Source organism: Lampris incognitus, chromosome 16, assembly GCF_029633865.1.
Source record: "Lampris incognitus isolate fLamInc1 chromosome 16, fLamInc1.hap2, whole genome shotgun sequence".
Taxonomy (NCBI): Eukaryota; Metazoa; Chordata; class Actinopteri; order Lampriformes; family Lampridae; genus Lampris; species Lampris incognitus.
In genome coordinates, this window is record NC_079226.1 from 39,010,919 (window position 1) to 39,030,121 (window position 19,203).

The 19,203-nt window shown below is 50.2% G+C and overlaps 2 protein-coding genes across 4 annotated transcripts in view; both read right to left on the reverse strand.

Annotated features, from left to right (window-relative positions):
• Positions 1-9,041, reverse strand: part of pacs2 (phosphofurin acidic cluster sorting protein 2) — a 97,248-nt gene extending 88,207 nt beyond the window's left edge. For both annotated transcript variants that reach the window (XM_056295339.1, XM_056295338.1), the window contains exon 1: positions 8,839-9,041. In XM_056295339.1, coding sequence (XP_056151314.1) covers positions 8,839-8,957 — 119 coding nt within the window. In that variant the 5' untranslated portion in view covers positions 8,958-9,041. The remainder of the gene's footprint in view (positions 1-8,838) is intronic.
• Positions 9,042-10,129: 1,088 nt separating this feature from the next.
• Positions 10,130-18,386, reverse strand: srsf5a (serine and arginine rich splicing factor 5a). Of its 2 annotated transcripts, XM_056295341.1 has the most exons (8): positions 18,332-18,386; positions 17,891-18,022; positions 17,704-17,774; positions 15,823-15,933; positions 14,054-14,123; positions 12,439-12,512; positions 12,144-12,251; positions 10,130-11,346 (listed from the first exon to the last, which is right to left on the reverse strand). In XM_056295341.1, exons 2-8 carry the CDS (start codon positions 18,014-18,016, stop codon positions 11,115-11,117), a joined length of 792 nt encoding a protein of 263 aa, XP_056151316.1. In that variant the 5' UTR covers positions 18,017-18,022; positions 18,332-18,386; the 3' UTR covers positions 10,130-11,114. The 2 variants fall into 2 exon arrangements, with proteins under 2 accessions (XP_056151316.1, XP_056151317.1); XM_056295342.1 differs by lacking the exons at positions 10,130-11,346; positions 12,144-12,251; positions 12,439-12,512 and adding an exon at positions 13,249-13,614.
• Between the last annotated feature and the right edge of the window lie 817 nt (positions 18,387-19,203).

Genomic DNA, 19,203 nt, shown 5'->3' on the forward strand with positions numbered 1-19,203 from the left:
CCATTTCAGGCCGCTAACCTCATTTTCTGCATTAGCCGGAAAGTGCTGGAGGTTTAACACAAAGCAAAATAGACAGGCCTCACAGTGTTCATAATCACCGAGCTATTTGGATAATACGGACCACATTTGGAAATAAGGTCGCCCATCCTGTCGACAGTCATAAAAGGCCCGGTTTTACATGATTGAGTTGCTGACCATGCAAGGCATCTATTAGTGGAACTGAGATGAAATCGAGATTAGTGGACGAGCTGCACAAATGACAGTGATGACAATGCCAATTGTTATTCATGGACGAAAGAATCAGTACATTGTGTGTGTGTATGTGTGTGTGTAATTGGTGGGGGTCTTGGGCAGAGGTTGCCCCCCCTTTTTTCTCCCCGATTGTATCCGTCCAATTGCCCCGCTCTTCCGAGCCGTCCCGGTCGCCGCTCCACCCCCTCTGCTGATCCGGGGAGGGCTGCAGACTACCACATGCCTCCTCCCATACATGTGGAGTCGCCAGCCGCTTCTTTCACCTGACAGTGAGGAGTTTCCCCAGGGGGATGTAGCGCATGGGAGGATCACGCTATTCCCCCCCAGTTCCCGCTCCACCCCGAACAGGCGCCCTGATCTACCAGAGGAGGCACTAGTGCAGCGACCAGGACACGGCCAATTGTGTCTGTAGGGACGCCCGACCAAGCCGGGGGTAACACGGGGATTCGAACCGCCGATCTCCGTGTTGGTAGGCAACGGAATAGATCACTACGCCACCCAGACGCCCTGTAATAAGTCACGGTCAATGCTGCACAGCAGGTCTTCTGCAGACTCGAGTCCCCGTTGAAGAAGACGCCACAGATTTAACCTGTCGCTTTGTTTTCGTGTGCATTTCACGTTCGTGGATAACTCTCCAGGTTCATTTATGACACCAGCAGGGGAAATCCCGAATCACTCGATGTCACCGTTATTCCCGAGGGCGCGAGAGCCTAAACCTGTTCCATCGAGGGCCAGCTGGACTGAAGTATCAAACAGGAGCCGGGCCCGCTGGCTCATTAAGCTGAATTACCTCTGCTCGCCTGGTCGTCAAATTAGCCCCCCCCCCCCCGTCAGACGAAACCACCGAAAGAGGATTTTCACGGCATATCAAGTTCGCCGTCTCTCCAAGCGAGCCGTAAACATGTCATAAAAGACCCAGAGCCGTGGCAGGAGGTCTTGTTAAAACTCGTGGCGGCTCATAAATCAAACCCCCGCCGCCCGCTATCTGCTTAAAGAAGCTGCTCTTATCACGGGGTCTGTTTCAGCCGGGACCTGTTTAGTCTGCTCGCCAGCTCCCGGAGGTCTATTTAGACTGCTAAGCCTGCTGAACAGGACGTTATGCCCCTGGCTTCATATTTATAGTGTCACGGAGATTGTCCGAGGCTTAGCTCAGCATCTGAACAGCAGCGCCGGGAAAACAAAACCGGAGAAAAGCCCTCAAGAGGAGGTCGGGACACCTCCGCTCCCTCCGCAGCCGCATTATGAGCAAGACTATTGCGGCATGGACACACACTGTGGACACAGAGGACGGCGTTTAACCAGGTCACATAATCTGCTGTTTACGTCTCCACGCTATCAGCGATACAAAAACTCTACCGGATGTTGGACTTGAGACATCAGCCTTGACTTTGGACTGGACTTCCTGTCACGGGCGTATTCCCTCTATACCGGTGCCGCTGAATCCTGCGCACACACTTCCCTCCAATACGCATCTCAGCTTTTCCTTTCCAGTATTAAAGAGTCCCGCCCCTCTCCAGGAATGTGGTACCAGAGCCCACGCTAAGTGTGGAGGCGAGCCCAGCTATATCTAGTTGGTACCGCTCCACCTCCTGCACCAGCTCAGGCTCCTTCCCTGCCAGAGAGGCGACATTCCACGTCCCGAGGACCAGTCTGCGATGCTGGGAGTCGGCACGCCCCGGTCCCCGCCTTCGCCTGCCGGGGTGGTGGCTCCATGTTGCTCTGTTGGGCTGGGCCCAACCGGGCCCCATGAGCCAAGGCCGAGCCACCAGACGCTCACTGGTGAGCTCCCTTCCCAGGTTTGGCTCCAGGAGGGGGCCCCGGTTTCCCTTTTCCGGGCGAGGTGCTGTAGCTCCGCCGGTCTAAATTCACTGGGTTTGCAGCCTTACAGGTTTACGTGTGCTTAAAGTTACACTCCAGATGATTCCCATGCAAACGAACATCCTCTCCGATACCTTCTGTTGTTGGTGCAGTCAAAACAACAGCTAACCCACTCCCTGAACACCGTCCGCAGCAGAGGAACCATGGTGCCCGGTGTTCCATGTCCTCACCACAGCAGGCGCTGCACTGCTGACACAACAACACCGGGGACTACTTCTCATTTTGGATGGATCTCTGGGACTTGAAGTGCTCCGCAAAACGCACTGACTCAGTATCCCCGTAAGGCGTCAAGAGCCAAAATGGCGACCGTCAGGGTCGTGCCCGTCGCCTATCTTAACGTCACCGTCACCGCTCTGCTTTTATCTTTTCACTCTTCCAGACCTCATTAGCTGCCTGGGAGCTGCTAGATGGACATAAAGTCAGGGCGAGGGTGACTTTGGGAGAAATGACACGCCAGAATACGTTCCGAGGGGGCATTAAAGGAGTGAAGGAGGAGGTCAATGAGTCGGGCGTGGTGCCATGTGCGGTGAGGCGTCGGGGGAAAGAAAATCAGCTGCAAAACTGATCGACCCACAGGGACCACAAAGGGCCTGTGGTAGGGTGGGGTGGGGTGGGGTGGGGTGTGTGTGTTATTGCCCTTTCACATCCTGCCCCCTCTGTCCTCCAGGACGCTGCAGCAGCAGCAGCGTGGGTGGCTGGTGATGTCTTACATAACGCTTTCTAACTTAACAGTCACCCAACATTACTTATTCATAACAGCTATGAAAAATGATAACAGGAAATACCTCGCCGAGTTTTGTTTCATTTTTCTTTTTTTTTGGGGGGGGGGGTATAGAAATATTTACATATACTTTCATGAACCGGCACCGTGGTGGGTGTAGTTTGTCAGGTGGGAGTCCCGCTATCCCCCCGGTTCTGTTTCTCTGTTGGGGACCACTGTAAACTACTTAAGTGCAGAATGGAGGGACATGCTTTATAGTGCCATCTTGCAGCCTTGGCCCAGGATGCAGCGAGAAAAGAGCAGCGAACAGTGAGCTATCCACACCCCACCCCACCCCTCCGTCCTACTCGACATTCCCGCAGCGTGAGCATCCCGAGCGAGGCGGAGGAACAAAGGGCCGAGTGTGCCGCCACCACTCAAAGCGACGTCTCGGCGTTCTCAGCCCCCAACCGGTCCAAATATGACGGCCTACTGGGTCCAGATGCCGCTCCTCTGCAGCCGGCTCAATCCCGGCTCTGTCTCCGCAGACCCCGCGTGCTCGCCCTGCCGCCGGGCTCTGGCCCGCGGCCCCGCATCCCTGCGCTGCTTCCAGAGGAACGCCCTACTTCCAGAGTAGCGGGACGAGGAGCTGAAACTGTAGGGCGGCAGGTTAACCGTCCTGGGCGACCAGAAAAGGCACAGTCAGAACTCGTTCAACTCCTTCTAGGAGGACAAGCTACAAACTGTGTGGTGCATTTTGGACACGTTCGCTCGGGGAGGTCAGACAAACGCATTACGGCAGACAGTCCCGAGAGGCTGATGCTTACCCTGGACCTCACCTAAACCAAACTGGTAGGCAGCAGTAGACCAGATGCACAGAAAGACTCCATACTGCCATGTCACCCTGCACAGAATACAGTATCATATATATTCATCCATCCATCCATTATCCAAACTGCTTATCCTTACTCAGGGTCGCGGGGATGCTGGAGCCTATCCAAGCAGTCACTGGGCAGCAGGTGGGGAGACACCCTGGACAGGCCGCCAGGCCATCACAGGGGCCACACCTACACATACACACCTAGGGATAATTTAGTACGGCTGAGTCACCTGACCTCCATGTCTTTGGACTGTGGGAGGGAACCGGAGCCCCCGGAGGAAACCCACGCAGACACGGGGAGAACATGCAAACCCCACACAGAGGACGACCCGGGACGACCCCCAAGGCTGGACTACCCCGGGGTTCGAACCCAGGACACCGTGCCACATATGTATATATATATCCATCCATCCACTATCTGAACTGCTTATTCTGCTCTCAGGGTCATGGGGATGCTGGAGCCTATCCCAGCAGTCATTGGGTGGCAGGCGGGGAGGCCGCCACGCCATATATATATATATATGGTGTATATTCGTTAAAAGAAACACTCAACAGCAGGGCGGTAGGGAAAGTGCTCAACAAATAAGCAAAATAATCCAGTGATTCAAGTACATTCTTTAATAGACAGTACAAGCCTCATGCCAAGTTTCATGCCATAAGCAATACTGTCTATTAAAGAATTTACTTGAATCACTGGATTATATATATATATATATAGAGAGAGAGAGAGAGAGAGAGAGAGAGAGAGAGAGAGAGAGAGAGAGAGAGAGAGAGAGAGAGAGAGAGAGAGAGAGAGAGAGAGAGAGAGAGAGAGAGTGGCCCTAGTGCTATTAGCATATCCTGTAGCGACGGGCATGGGTGCAAGTCCATGAATACTGGGATGGCATCCAGCGCTTCACCGGTGCCCCTGTCCATAGGGTTCGTGTTGTGTCAGGAAGGAAGGACACCCAATGTAAAATTCTGCCAAATTAGTATGTGGACTGACAAAACCATACTTGATCGGCCAAGGCCCGGATTAACAACAACTGCCATTGGTGCTGTGCCCTCACAGGGTACCGATGGAAACTATACAATCCGCTGTGGTGACCCCTGAGAAACAGGGAAGAAGTAGAAGAAGAAGAAGAAGAAGAAGTTTTATGACCATGTTCTACCCATGTGGGCACGGCGACGCCCGTGTGCATCTGGAAGTCCAGCCCCGCTGGCCGTCACAGCCCCGCCACCGCTGCAGACCGGTGGCTAACGTTCTCTGACCCGTGACAGGGGATTATTAAGCGGAGCCGCCGGTGTCTTTGCAGAGACTCCGGGAGTTAGGAGATCAATGCTCCTGCAGAGGCAGCGCTTCTGTACGCCTGCCAGCCTAATGGCCTCCGCGGCTCCACGGCGGTAAGCGAAGGGATGTAAAAACAACCCCCCCTCCCAAACAAAACCCCCCGATAAGATAAACAGATAAAAATAGAAGAACGGGAAAGGCAAAACAGGCCTCCCAAAGCAAACGAATAAAAAGGGAGACGTTTTAAACCTTTCCTCTGGGTCTGCAAAGATCCGGCTAGCCCACGTGCAGCAGCCGGCCCGTCTGGCAGTGCCGGGACTTGAGATGACCGGGGGGACAGATTGGGGAAGATGAGCAGTGTTTATCGTGCACACGACACGGCTGACCTCTGACCTTTATTTCTGGCGGGGCATCTGGGTGGCGTGGCAGTCTATTGCGTTGTCTATTAATAAGGGGATCACCGGGTTGAATCCCCGTGGTTACCGCCGGCTTGGTCGGGCGTCCCTACAGACACAACTGGCCGTATCTGCGGGTGGGAAGCCGACCGAATGCGGGTCCTGGTCACTGCGCTAGCGCCTCCTCTGGTCGGTCGGGGGCAGCGTGATCCTCCCACGCGCTACGTCTGCCCGGCGAAACTCCTCACTGTCAGGTGAAAGGAAGCGGCTGGCGACTCCACATGTATGGGAGGAGGCATGTGGTAGTCTGCAGCCTTCCCCGGACCGGCAGAGGGGGCGGAGCAGCCACCGGGACGGCTCGGAAGAGCGGGGTAATTGGCCGGGTACAATTGGGGAGAAAAAGAGATGGGAAACATGGACTCATAGGAAATATGCCCACCCCCCCCCCCCACCAACACACACACACCTGTGAACAAATCATGCCGACAGATGGAGAAGGTGGGCAAGACCCCATCCTGTACATGTTTCCCAAACCCCCTCGTCTCCTGTGTCTCCCGGCCACCCCGCTGTTTCGACAAAGGAGCGAGGGAGAAAAGGAAAGAAAAACCCCCCAAATGGAAGCAAGTTAGACCCCGTCCCCCTTTTGAAAAATACAAACTCGACAGACGAGCGGCCGCGGCACCTCTCCGCCGGCTGATCCCATCAGACCCGACAGGTGACCGACGTCTGGTTTCGCAGAGCGAGTTCATCTTGTCTCTATTCTGAGGGACACCGGTCGATAAAAGCGCCGCTTCACCAGCGGAGCTGGACTCGCAGTCCAGTTCACACTGGAGGAGGGGAGTTTGTTCGCTCGAACGCGTCCGGGGCCGGGTTTCCCGGTTCAGAGCAGCGGGGGGGGGGGGGGGGGAGAAGTAGAATTCATCTGTAATCCAGTCGTGACGTCACCGACCCGCCGAGCGCCCGGGTCACTTCGGAGCCGAACAGGGGCAGGCCGGGTATCGAGCGAGGGGGAAGGAGGTTCTGCAGGCCCGCGGCATGACTTCTCCAGCCCTGTCATGTTGTCTGCCTCTTCAGGGGGGGGGGCCGGGGACCGCCTGTATTGACGCAGGGGCTCCACCTATACTCTTTTTATCGAGCAGGGGCGAAAGCTTCACGGTCTCTGGTGATGCGGCCGTTCTGGCAACACGAATTATTGCCACTGGGGCCCCGTCTACAGCAGGACTAGACACAGCCTAGCCACTAGATAAATTAAGGTTTGCCTGTGATAAAACACAGAAAGCCAGGAGGTAAAACCTATTTTGGGGGTTTAAAACGTTCGAACCACAACGAAAAAAGGAGCAAAGAGAGCTACTTTCTAAGCCGGGGCCTAGCTATGATAAGCAATATGGCCGTTAAAGCGACAGGCGTTACGTGTCATATTGACGATAGCAAGTGGGAATTGGGGGTCAGAGCACCCAGACAGCATCCGGATGTGGGCCCACTTCGGGCAGTGATGCGGCACTGATGGCCTCCTTCTGGCCCTGACAAAACGGATGTGAGCCTGAAGTGGCCCACATGTATAACAGCAAATATGGCCCAAATATGCCAAATGACATGTGGGCCTTTTCTGGCAAAGGTCCAGTGCTCTCGCCCACATGTGATCTGGATGTGACCCTGAAGTGGCCCGTGTGTTAAATGGTGAATATGGCCCAAGTATCACAAAACAAATATGGGTCACCCCGGGCAAATATGTGGCACGTGCAGCATTGCTATGGCTTGGTTCTGACCCAGATCTGGCAACCAGGGGCGGACCACCCAAGTGCCGTCATTCCAAGTGGCATGCGGGCCGGATGAAAGTGTCGGGTCTGGGACGGGTCCGGGCCACAATTTTGCTATCTGGGCAAAGAGCCGTTAGGATGGGACGTCCTCCCTCACTGTGCAGCTCTGCAGCCCTGCTGAACCACAGGTGAACTGGTCTGCTGCATGCTTCTTACTTCAGACAGGCAGTGTTATACCCGCCAAGGACGTCAGCACTGAGGACTAGAGACAAGTGTAGGACAGAGGGTTGGCAGGATAAATTAAAAAAAATACCCAACACTCCAAAACTCCCAAATTAATCCACAAGGCAAACCACTGAGCAGATGCCAACAGCAGCATTAGTCACGGAGGCTCCACTACCAAGTCTCAATAGACGCGTTTCGCTCGTCTGACCAAAGCGAGATCTGGGGGGGGGGGGGGGGACGCTCATTTCGATGAGACGCGGATCTCACCCGTCCTCCTCTGAATACACACACACACGCAAGCCGGTCGCGCTGTCGTCCTTTAATTCTGACCGCTTGTGCCAAGTGTTTGATGGAGATTTCCATGCCGGTGCACTCTCCAGGGCCAGCAGCCATGGCCACCAACTCTCCAGGGCCAGCAGCCATGGCCACTCACTCTCCAGGGCCAGCAGCCATGGCTACTCACTCTCCGGGGCCAGCAGCCATGGCCACTCACTCTCCAGGGCCAGCAGCCATGGCTACTCACTCTCCAGGGCCAGCAGACATGGCCACTCACTCTCCAGGCCAGCAGCCGTGGCCACTCACTCTCCAGGCCAGCAGCCGTGGCCACTCACTCTCCAGGCCAGCAGCCATGGCCACTCACTCTCCAGGGCCAGCAGCCATGGCCAGGCTAGCAGCCATGGCCACTCGCTCTCCACGGCCAGCAGCCATGGCCACTCACTCTCCAGGCCAGCAGCCGTGGCCACTCACTCTCCAGGCCAGCAGCCATGGCCACTCACTCTCCAGGGCCAGCAGCCATGGCCACTCACTCTCCAGACCAGCAGCCATGGCCACTCACTCTACAGGGCCAGCAGCCATGGCCACTCACTCCCCAGGGCCAGCAGCCATGGCCAGGCTAGCAGCCATGGCCACTCGCTCTCCACGGCCAGCAGCCATGGCCACTCACTCTCCGGCTCACTCTCCAGGCTAGCAGCCATGGCCACTCACTCTCCAGGCTAGCAGCCATGGCCACTCACTCTCCGGGGCCAGCAGCCGTGGCCACTCACTCTCCAGGGCCAGCAGCCGTGGCCACTCACTCTCCAGGGCCAGCAGCCGTGGCCACTCACTCTCCAGGCTAGCAGCCATGGCCACTCACTCTCCAGGGCCAGCAGCCGTGGCCACTCAGTGATGTCAGGTTGCGCCATGATATAGCAAAAAAAGAAGAACCGGCACTGTCAAGTGTGCGGGGATCCCTGCACGGTGCAGAAGGGTGCAGACGGCTGGGTCAGCAGTCACCATGAGGCAGGGCCCGGGGTAAACCCGAGTACCTGCCGGTCATAGTGACAGGGAGCTGGGAGAGGAGGAGGGGGGGGGGGGGTAACGCCGCGGCGCAGCTGGATGTGACAAACGGCAAGTCCACGTCCGGGGAGGGGGGGGTCGGTGGTCCACCGGTCTAGCGGTGGTTCTCTTTAAAGTTTAAAGGGACCCCCCGACGCGCGTCTTACCTCGGAATGCAGCTCGGCGACGACCCGTCTATCTCCCACGTAGCGAACAGGTTCATGGGGACGGGTCTGTTGAGAGCCCCGCTCCCCGGGAAGCTCAGCCGGCCGCTTCTCTCCGCCATGGTCCCGGCCCGACGATGCCCGCCTCGCGCCGCTGTCGCGCGTAAACACCGGAGCTTCGCTGGCTCGGGCGAGTCTCGCACCCGCACCCGCACCCGCCCCCGCCGGCCGCGCGTCGACAGGTCTGCCTGCCCGGCTCGCCCCTTTTTGCGCGTGCACACGAGGAGCGCAGCGCTCGAAGGGCGGGGGGGGGGGGCGCGCTCGTTTCCGCGGCTGCTAGAGTTCGGAGAGTCCCGCGGTGGAGGAGGGGGAGGAGGAGGAGATGGGGAGAGGGGAGGAGGAGGAGATGGGGAGGGGTAAAAAAGCTGCAGTGTGAAAAGGAGCGAGTGGAGCGTCGCTGTTGCTCGTTGTGCCGGGCATGCACCCCCCCCCGACCCCGGCCCCCCCCGCCCGGAAACTACGTCACGTCCACTGTCGTCGCAGTCCTGCACTTTCTCCCCTTTCGGGAGCAAACGCGGCTGCAGGGTTTCGGCCAAATTATACCGCAGGGACGGAATCAATGTTGCGCGGCTGCGCTTGCTGAGGCTGCTCGGCTGTGTGCAAAAAACTGGATGTCACTTAATGGATCCCTGCTTATAAATTCGGATAAGACCGAGAGGACGCTACAGTCACTCCACCCTCCCCCCCCCCCCATGGCTGCTGGGATAGGCTCCGGCATCTCTACTTTTGTGCAGAGGTGTAAAAACCCGGTCCAGAAAGTACAAAACCCTAACCGTGTCTTTGCTCCATCCATGTATTAAACGGCTGATTTGGGAAACCAGTCAGTGCAATCTGACGGTTTAGTACATGGGTGGAGTAAAGACACGGTTAGGGTTTTTACATTCTGGACCGGGTTTTTACACCTCTTCTTTGCGTGAACCAGCGTTGATTTAGCGACGCGCGGTCTTCTTACTCGCCTTTCTATTTTAGCGAGTTAGATCAACCGCCCTACGGCCGACACTGCCACCGTGTGGCAGACCAGAGACTAGCGTCGACGAGCGGCCGTACGGTACCGCGGCACGCCCCGTTTAGTGACGCGGCACGCCCCCCGCGGGCGCGCTCGCCCCTTCAGAGACGGCACTTCATCCGTGGGTCGTTTTTATGGTTTGTTTTGTGTGTGTGTGTGTGTGTGGGGTGTCTAACAGTGCGGTGGGTCGCCGGTATTTTGAGAAACTTTATTTTGAACTCACACCCATCCAGAAACACCACCTTGTTTTATTGTATATGCACAAAATTCAGGGGGGGGGGGGGGTTGGAACATCAACGTTATTGCAAGGGAAAAGAGCATTTCGCCTGCAGAAACCTCTTCAGCTTCATGTGGAGCATCTTCAACCTGGATCAGCGTTCACCTCCAAACAAGCCTCGGTCCAAAGAGCTGACAAGCGGTTACAATCTGGGAAATCAAATCATTAGCAACGGAAGGTGCTGATACTTTTAGCTTCTAAAACTAGCCACTTGAAACTTGTCCCGGACAAGGGCGACGTATCATTTCAACTAACCAACAAGCCCAACTAAACACAAACTGCTTTTCATGTATGCATTGAGATGGTCACACGACAGGATTGACGCGCTCGTGTAGAAGCAATCGTGGTACCTTGCAAGAGGCGAAATCACAGTATTACAGCAGCGCCGTCAAATTGGCAATAAAAACAAAAAGATAAGAGAGGAGAACTCAAGTGAAATCAAGCCCCCCTCATCTACAATCGACACTGAAGACTAGCAAAGCGTACGGGTGCGGATGGAATCACGTGGCTCTTGTTATACTATACCCCACATTGTGCAGCTCTTTTACGTCACCTGCAATCTCGTCACACTGGAAACATGAAGCTCATTCACAGGAGGTGTTACCTATGACATAACAGACAACGCTAACCTATCGAAAGTGTTTCTGACCAATCTCTGCATTTCAACAAAATTATGGAAGGTTTCCAGGAGGCATTCATAAATCATGAAGTAGCAAAAAAAAAAAAAAGTATCAAAAACTCATTACGTTGGAAGCACATCCAGGAGCATCTAGGAATTAGAATATAAACTGTGACCAACAATCTATTTGAAAACAGAACCAATCATAAAGGAGACCCCCTCTCCTTCCATTAGAAATGACCTGGCCATCACACAGGCTTGTGACCAAAGGACATGGTCTCGTATAGTGTCAGTCCTATAAACGGCGTAGATGGGGCTCAGTGCTGACTTTCCACCGAAGCGGATCGAGATCTGGACCTGGACTGTTTCTTGTAAGCAGGGGCTGGTGAGCGGGACTTGGAGCGAGATGGAGAGCGGGACGGGGATCTTGCCGTCTTGCCCCCGCCTGGAGCTTTCTTCTCCGGGGTGCGGCTGCCAGACTTGGAGCGGCTCCTGGAGCGGCTCCTGGAGCGGGAGGAGCTGCGAGACCGAGATCTGCTCTTGCTTTGGCTGTTTGGGAGGAGAGAGGAAGGACTTCGTATTTAAAACAAAAAACAAAATCTGAACCTTTCTTTGAGCAAAAGAAATAACTAAATATGGTTTACATAAGTACATTTCAAAGGGATCTTAACTGGCTGACTTGAAAAAGTGTGTGTGTGTGTGTGTGTGTGTGTGGGCGGGGGGGTGAACGAGGCTGTCGGTGTCTTATTCTAAAGGTGAAACATTACATTAAGCACCAGCATCTCAGACCAAAACAAAAACAAACGTACCCCCCCCTTTCTTGGCTATTTTGTTTGTTTGAATTTTTTTTTTTTTACAGTAGTTATTTTATTAACATTATTAACGTATTCAGCTTGGTAAGGAGCTATTTCTTCTATCTGCTGAGTGACCTAAATCCATATAATGTAATTATTAGCTTCTAACTATCCTGCTAATGCTAGCTACCCCACATGCACTCACATGCACACGCTCACCGTCGCTGCTCAGGATGCCATTACTCCACTATCTCTTTACATAGCAAGTAGGTGTCTGTTGCTACAGTAATGTAGTAAAGCTCACACATGCAGCACCTTTACGGCTGCCCTTCCCCGCCATGTATTACAACATACCTTATGTGTTTGTCAAATGGGCCAAAAAGGATGTGTTGCCCAAACTCAACTCTACCCCACACAGGGTTAATGATTTATAACAGAAATAAAATGCTTACCCATGTTGCAGGAAGTTCGCTCTTACTATAACACAAAGCCATAACAAAAACCCCAAAAAACCAACGGGAGTAATGTTTAAGAGTGACAAAAACAGCTAACCTCCTCCCGTGATCCTCGAAGATCTTCAACTTGCGTCCGTTCAAGTCTGTTCCATCAAGTTTGGATATGGCGTTCTTCATATCACTGCGAGATGAAAACTCAACCACCCTGTTGGTACACAGAATACATTTCAACCAAACATCCAACCTAACAAAAACAAACTCAAAAAAAGATGAGTTTGCAAGTCTTGTCGTGCTTCATTGTGGGGACCCAAGAAACCCCGAGGAAAGATAAGAGGGCAACAGCAATGGACAAGAGAAGGAGACAAAGTTCCGGATGAACAACGAGAACTCACCCTTCATTTTTGTTGGTTCTATGAGCATCCACAAAGGTGACATCTCCAACTTTTCTCATCAGGTCTTTTAGGTCCTGTGTCGAAGCACGAGTGGAATTAGTGATGGTGAACACAAAGCAGCAAGCCGGTGAGAGCCTTTTTTTTTTTTTTTCTTCAGACTTGGAGCGAGAGATCTGAATAGGCAACATGAAACCAACACTCCCTACCCGTTTGTTGGCTCATCTAACGCCATCTTTTCACAGCATGACAATGTCTACCATAAACCTTTATTTCAAGGGAGGTGTGTGTTAACAGGATTCCTCACTCAAAAGGGTTTGGGGAAACGTGGACAACCATTTCCTGTGACCCAAGAGAACAATGGCTAATGAGCTCATTAACTGGTTCCTTGAAGTCGCACGTTTTGAAAAAAAAAAGAAAAAAGAAAAAAAGGGGAGCCTTATGGGCACAGAATATTCTCTATAGTTGCCACTGACAAAACTACCTTACTAGTGAAGTATTAGGCCTATACTTGCAATTACAGACTGAGTAATGTACAACAAATGTTTATATACATCTACTGGGAGGGGCTGTAAAAAAAAAAAAAGGCTAAATTTAGAGGAACAATAGAATTCAACATAGCTGAGACTTTTATTTGGTTCATGTGGCCTATCAAAACTGACTGTTGCTCAATATGGGCTCACAGCAACTACAATGACTACAAAATGTGACCACCCCCTTTTTTCTGCCCATATGAGAATGTAAAATCTCCTCCCACTTACCACCCAACCCCTTACAAACCAAATCACATGAGTTTTATGCTACTTACCATTCCAAACCCAGGGAGATATTAGATTAGAGCCACTTGTCCAAATACCAAATCGGAACCAATGTAGTGTTAAGCCCTTGAGAAACGACCTCGGCCTTGACTCCGAATCCGGCCTCCACAAGTAAGGAACCACCCGTGAGAGAGAGCAAGTGGTAGGGAGGGGGTGTGTACGCCCAACTCAACACCCCAGAGCTCCATCAGCAACAGAAAAAGACCCAAACCCGAGGGAGCGTAGGGGGGATTACAGCAGTCGGAGATGCCAGACCACAGAACCTCCAGACTGTGGCTACGGACCTCCTAAGGCTACTGTATCCTGCGCTAGACCACTTTCACCCGCTACGGGGCCCAGCCAAGACTTAGACCAGCGGCAACTGCGTGTGAGGAGAGGCACCAAAATGGACACTATTCAGAACAGCAACCAGCAGAGGGTGCTATGCACTCCAGACCCCTCCAAAGAGGGTGTGCATGCAACTCCGTTTAAAGGAAACCATATCAGAGCAGCTGTTAAATTCTTTTTTTTTTTTTTGAAAAGTCAAATGTTCTTGGTTAGAATATCCATCTGTGTTAACACAGCCTTCTCTACTAATTAGTCAATGGAGGTTAAATTAAAACAAAGATTGGGCTTGCTATTCTATATTAACCAATTAACTAGGTAAGGAGAACAATTTTTTCTGATAAATTGACTATAGACTAGGGGTCGCTCAAATGAAAACTGTTTCAACAACAAAAAAAATCCATTTCAGAAATGGTTGGTATATCAACAGTATAATCTTCCACTATATGAGCAAACAAAGGGAGCGCATCTCTCACCTGCCAGCTGATACGTGAGGAGAGGTTTTCTACAATCAGTCTGTGTTCTGTCCGTACAGGAGGGCCGTACCTGTGTTAAGGGGTCAAAGTAAGACAATTAAGCACAACACTTCCAGGTTAATAGATACAAGGAAGATCTCGACCGCGCCTTAAGGGGACAGATGGATCTGTGCACCGCAGTTTGTAAAACTGTAGTCAAGCTAGAAAGCAGGCGGTTTACCATAATCTGTCGTAACCTGCATCTTCACAACAAAGTCATTGATAGTGTGGCCAGTTTCCTGTTTCTAATTTTGCATTTATTTTTCTAGGCCGCTCCTCATTCGCCTGAGAGCTGTGTCAGTATCCGACTTCAAGAGGTGAACGGAACAGCTCTCATCTAGAAAATGCTACAGGCATTGACTTGGCTTACCTCCGCTTTCAAATTCGGTCACATTTCAGACTAAAGCTGCGCAAGGAAGTTTCTTAATTGCAAGAAAAATCGAGGATCTTCCTACTTCCTCATTGGGTTCAAGGTAATTATTACTTTTGAGCAAACAGGTTGACCCATTCTTCCTGTGCTGTTGGGTGGAACGCATGGTGTAATGGTCACAGTAAAGTGTCTTCGAATCAATGCCTTCAGATAACCGGCGTCCCCCCGCCCAACAAAAACAAAATGATCACCAATGACGACAAGAAGATGAGTTTTTATGACAGGTCTCTGTTCGCTGGAGATTAAGATAAGGCAACCCTATATCAGTGTTGTGAGGTAGTATGCAAAGCTGGTTTATCTAATCCTGTTTTAGCATTTCAAAAATAAAACAAAGCAATCAATCTGAAACGGTTGTGTCAAGATAATTATTCACAACAGTAAGTGATCTAAGACAACTGAGCTGAGACTGAGTAAAAATATTTTGTGACTAATAGATGGGAAATTACAGATACATAACATATGGATTAGAGTACACAGAAATGAATATATGAACGACCAGACACCCAACCAAATAACACTAGTTGTGCTAATGATCAGGATTTTTTCGGAAAGGGGCACTTACTTATTTTCTTAAGCATCTTTAACACTAGAACGACGGGGATTTCACTCCTACCTAAAACGACCATGGGTGGTCAAAATGACCGCCAGTTTTTAAACTCTATATTCTGTCAAGATAGATACCCAATTGAGATATCAATGCATTACATGTGTTAGTATGTCTGTTAAGAAACAGACACCAAAATTACAATTTTAATAACTTTAATACTATTTTTAAACAATTTAAAATGGCCGCTGTCCAACACCTGTAAATACTGCAATGCCTTGGTGGTAGTCATGGTGCGTCTGTAACGGCGTCTGTAACCAGACATGTTGGCAATAATCAAAAATCAAGTTTAGACTATTACTTTTCACTGGAGAACGCTAGCGTGTTTCTAGGACAGAGCAACGAACTTCATGAAGGAAATGACGCGACCAACACACGTCATTCATAGTGACATGACGTGCACGATCACACGCAAATTACGAGCGGTTGCTCATGGCCATTTTAGGTAGATCTTATCACAGCTTTTTTTGTGTAATTGATCTAAAACTAATTTTAAATGCTAATATATGCAATTTTAGGAGAATTCAGGGAGCGGCAGGTCTGTGTCTTTTTTCCCTCCACAAAGTTATGAAACTTTGAAAATCCAAAACTGTCATAATGATCGTCTTGGTCGTTCTAGTGTTAACTGTACTGAAACATCTGCAGAGGGTTTATATATTAAATGTGCGTGGCCAAACCTAAGGTGAGGCTCAGTACCTGGATGAACTGCTGCGAGACTGGCGATGACTGCTGAATCGTGGTGAAAAACGCCCCATACCAGGACCACCACCTCTTCCTCTCCTGGAGCGAGCATGCTCAATGGTTACCCTGGAGAAAATAAAAAGCGGGAATAACTACGTTAATTGTTAAAAGAAGGACTTGGTGTAATAGATCCAATCTAGAAGATTACGTACAGGATTAGTATTGTCCTTGTTGGGAAACCTCTTTTCTAACTTAGATAATAATCATACGGCTTGGCCGTGTCGTGTATGCCACCACAAAATAAATAAAATTCACCATTTTATATCCTAAGGTAGACATTTAACCTGTTGCTCTAACTGTTGTCCTAGGCTGCTGAATTCAACCACTCTTGTTACATGAGCTCAATAGTGGGGCCCGATGACCTACATCACAGAGGTGGGGGACTAGTGTAACATGACTTGAGCCAGAGTTCAATCCTGAATCTAATGACTTGACAAAAACACATGATTTGTCTTGACTTGGCATTCATTACTTGAGACTTGATGTGGATTTCAGACAGACGCCTCAAAAGGACTTGACTCTCTCTAAAACGTTTGCATTTTACTTTTTTCATCTATCAGCATTTGTGATGGCCAGCTTTAAGGTTACATTGCACGTAGAGAGCCTAGCTATCCATGTCTATTTAGGGAGCTTGAACTAACCCCCCCTCCCCCCATTTTGCACAAATAAAGAAAATCAAACATCGGGATTTTACAAAATAAAGCACTTTTTATTGAAAGTAACCACTGGTTTTAATGGTAAAAATAAAACAACATGCAATGACCGCTGTCTTTGATTGCATTTGATGGGGAAATTATTAGATCACAGGGATTCCCAAAGTGGGGTGCTCAAGCTGCCTCTAGTGCAGGGATATGCAACATGATCCAGAAAGGGCCGGTGTGGGTGCAGGTTCCAACCAAGCAGTTACAATTCTATTAGTCAACCAATAGTCTTGTTCCAACTAAGCAGTTACACAGCTGAATTTATTATTAATAATAATAATGGATTACATTAGTCAACCAATAGTCTTGTTCCAATCAAGCAGTTACACACCTGATTCTATTAGTCAACCAATGGTCTTTGCTAAGGACCTTGATTTGTGGACTCAGGTGTGTAACTGCTTGGTCGGAACAAAGACCTGCACCCACACTGGCCCTTCCTGGATCATATTCCCCATCCCTGCTCTAGGAGGTACATGAGAGGAAAAATGTGTGCAACTTTATTGCAATTTGATTCAAACTAATGGTGTTCTAATTCCCATAACCGTTATATTAGGTATCGTTAATTATAATTTAAACATAATTAATTTTTCTTTAATACAGCTGAAAATAAGAGCATTTTCCTCCATCTTCTCATGATGGGCCTATCTACCTCTGAGCCTGTGCGTGTGTCCTTGCCTTGTAACCATCCTCTTTGCTCTTTAAAAGTGACTGCTTGTGCACAACTTTGCTGCAATTCATTGAAACTTTGTTGCGGTGAAGTTTGTTCCATTCGAATGTGAATGGCTGCAATCTCGACTTGTACATGATTAAACTTGATACCTTTAATGCAGCTACGAATAAAGGATTCTGATTCTGAAATAGGCCTGTTTTTTGGGTTTTTTTTTAAAAGGTATGGGGGATTGGGGGTGCATCCGCCTCGTCTGGACGTAGAGAGGGGTATGTTGCCTACAAATTTGGGGCCCACTGAGATGATTCAAATTTTAGATGATTTGAGTTTTTTTTGCTTCACTTTTGGCAGGGGACTCTACAGTTTGTTCTGAACACCGACTCGTGACTTGATTTGAAGGTTTATACTTGAGCCTTGCTTGTGACTTACCCATACCTCTGCCACACATCACGCCAAACTGATCCATACCTTTCACTGCACAGCTCTTTCCCGTTCAGCTCATACACCGCATCATCTGCATCTCTGTGGTCGTCAAATTCCTAGCAAAAGCAAGGGATTTGGTCAAGGCAAAAAGCAAGGAAACAAGGGGGCTGGTAGTTTAACCCTGAAGGGGGCCAACAGCCCGTATCAGTGGCATTTCGGTAGCAGAACCCACCACAAAGCCAAAGCCGTTTTTCAGGTTTATCTCCCGGATTCGCCCGTAGCCCTTGAAGAACTTCTCCACGTCCCTCTCTCTGGCGTGGGGGCTCAGACGGCCGATGAAAACACGACACCCGCTCATTGTTAGCTGCAAAGACAACAAAACGGTTTAGTAAACCCAAGCTGGTGCGTTAGCTAACACGCCGGCTGTGCTTGTGAGACTTTAGCCAATACGGAATAACGCCTAGCTAGCACTCCCGTTTGCTGTAAGAGAGAAGGTAGCGTTAGCTAGCTAGCTAGCGTTAGCTTGATTCTTCCGACTTTTGCTCACGAACAAAATCATTTCCCTGTTAATGGCCCCCAAAACCATATTATGTGTATATATGTATATATATATCAACTATCTCGACGTTTGACCAGTAAAACGGTGTAATCTCGAGTATATCAAGGATCCCACCTCAATTTTTCCGACCGTGTGCGCTCGCAAAGTGTCCCTGCCTCGATCAAAATGGCGAGATGGGGCAAAGTGCACGAGACGTCACGTCAGCGCGTGGAAAACGGAAGCGGAAATGCCGGGCGGCGCGTTGCCAGTTCGGTGGCAAACCCCCACGGGTCCGCTGTCCGAGTTGCAGTTACTCGTTGGTAAATTGGCTGGACTACGTGATGCGTTGGGCCCCAATAAGCGTATTAAAAATGTGTGGTATTCATTATAAATTAATTGGTGTTTTCTGAAAATGAAAGGACCGTTAAAAACGGCGTCCCCCCCCCCGGGGGCTCTGAGCTCCTCTAAAAAGGGGGTGCAGCGCATATCTGGCAACTCATAGAAACGCGCGTTGAAACCGGTGCGACTGGAAATGTTGTTCGACGTACAACAAATATATATATAGAAAACATACCGAAGCTTTATAACGAAGCAGTTTTATCGTATCAATCATTAAAATGTTGCTGTTTTTTACCTTCCATTTTGTTGACTTGTGTTATTCTTCCCATATGTGTTTATAATCATGCTTATAATACTGGCATTAGCAAGGGTATTGAAATCCTATTTTCCCCCCCCTCAGCCATGTAATGACATTCAAAAGGAGCAAAGACGTGTATGAATACCTTGTCTCTTTATTCTAATACGGTGACAGTCTTAAAACTGGCTTAGATTAGGAAATGACTTGCAAGGTTAAGGTTGACTCAATACAATAGAAAAAGAATCTGTCTGGTCTGTTCTGCACAACAAACCAGCACTGATTTACTGGTCACTGCACAGCCCATTGCAACTCAAAATAGAAATACAGAATAATGCAACAATTAAACAATCTAAACAAAGCACGCACAGTG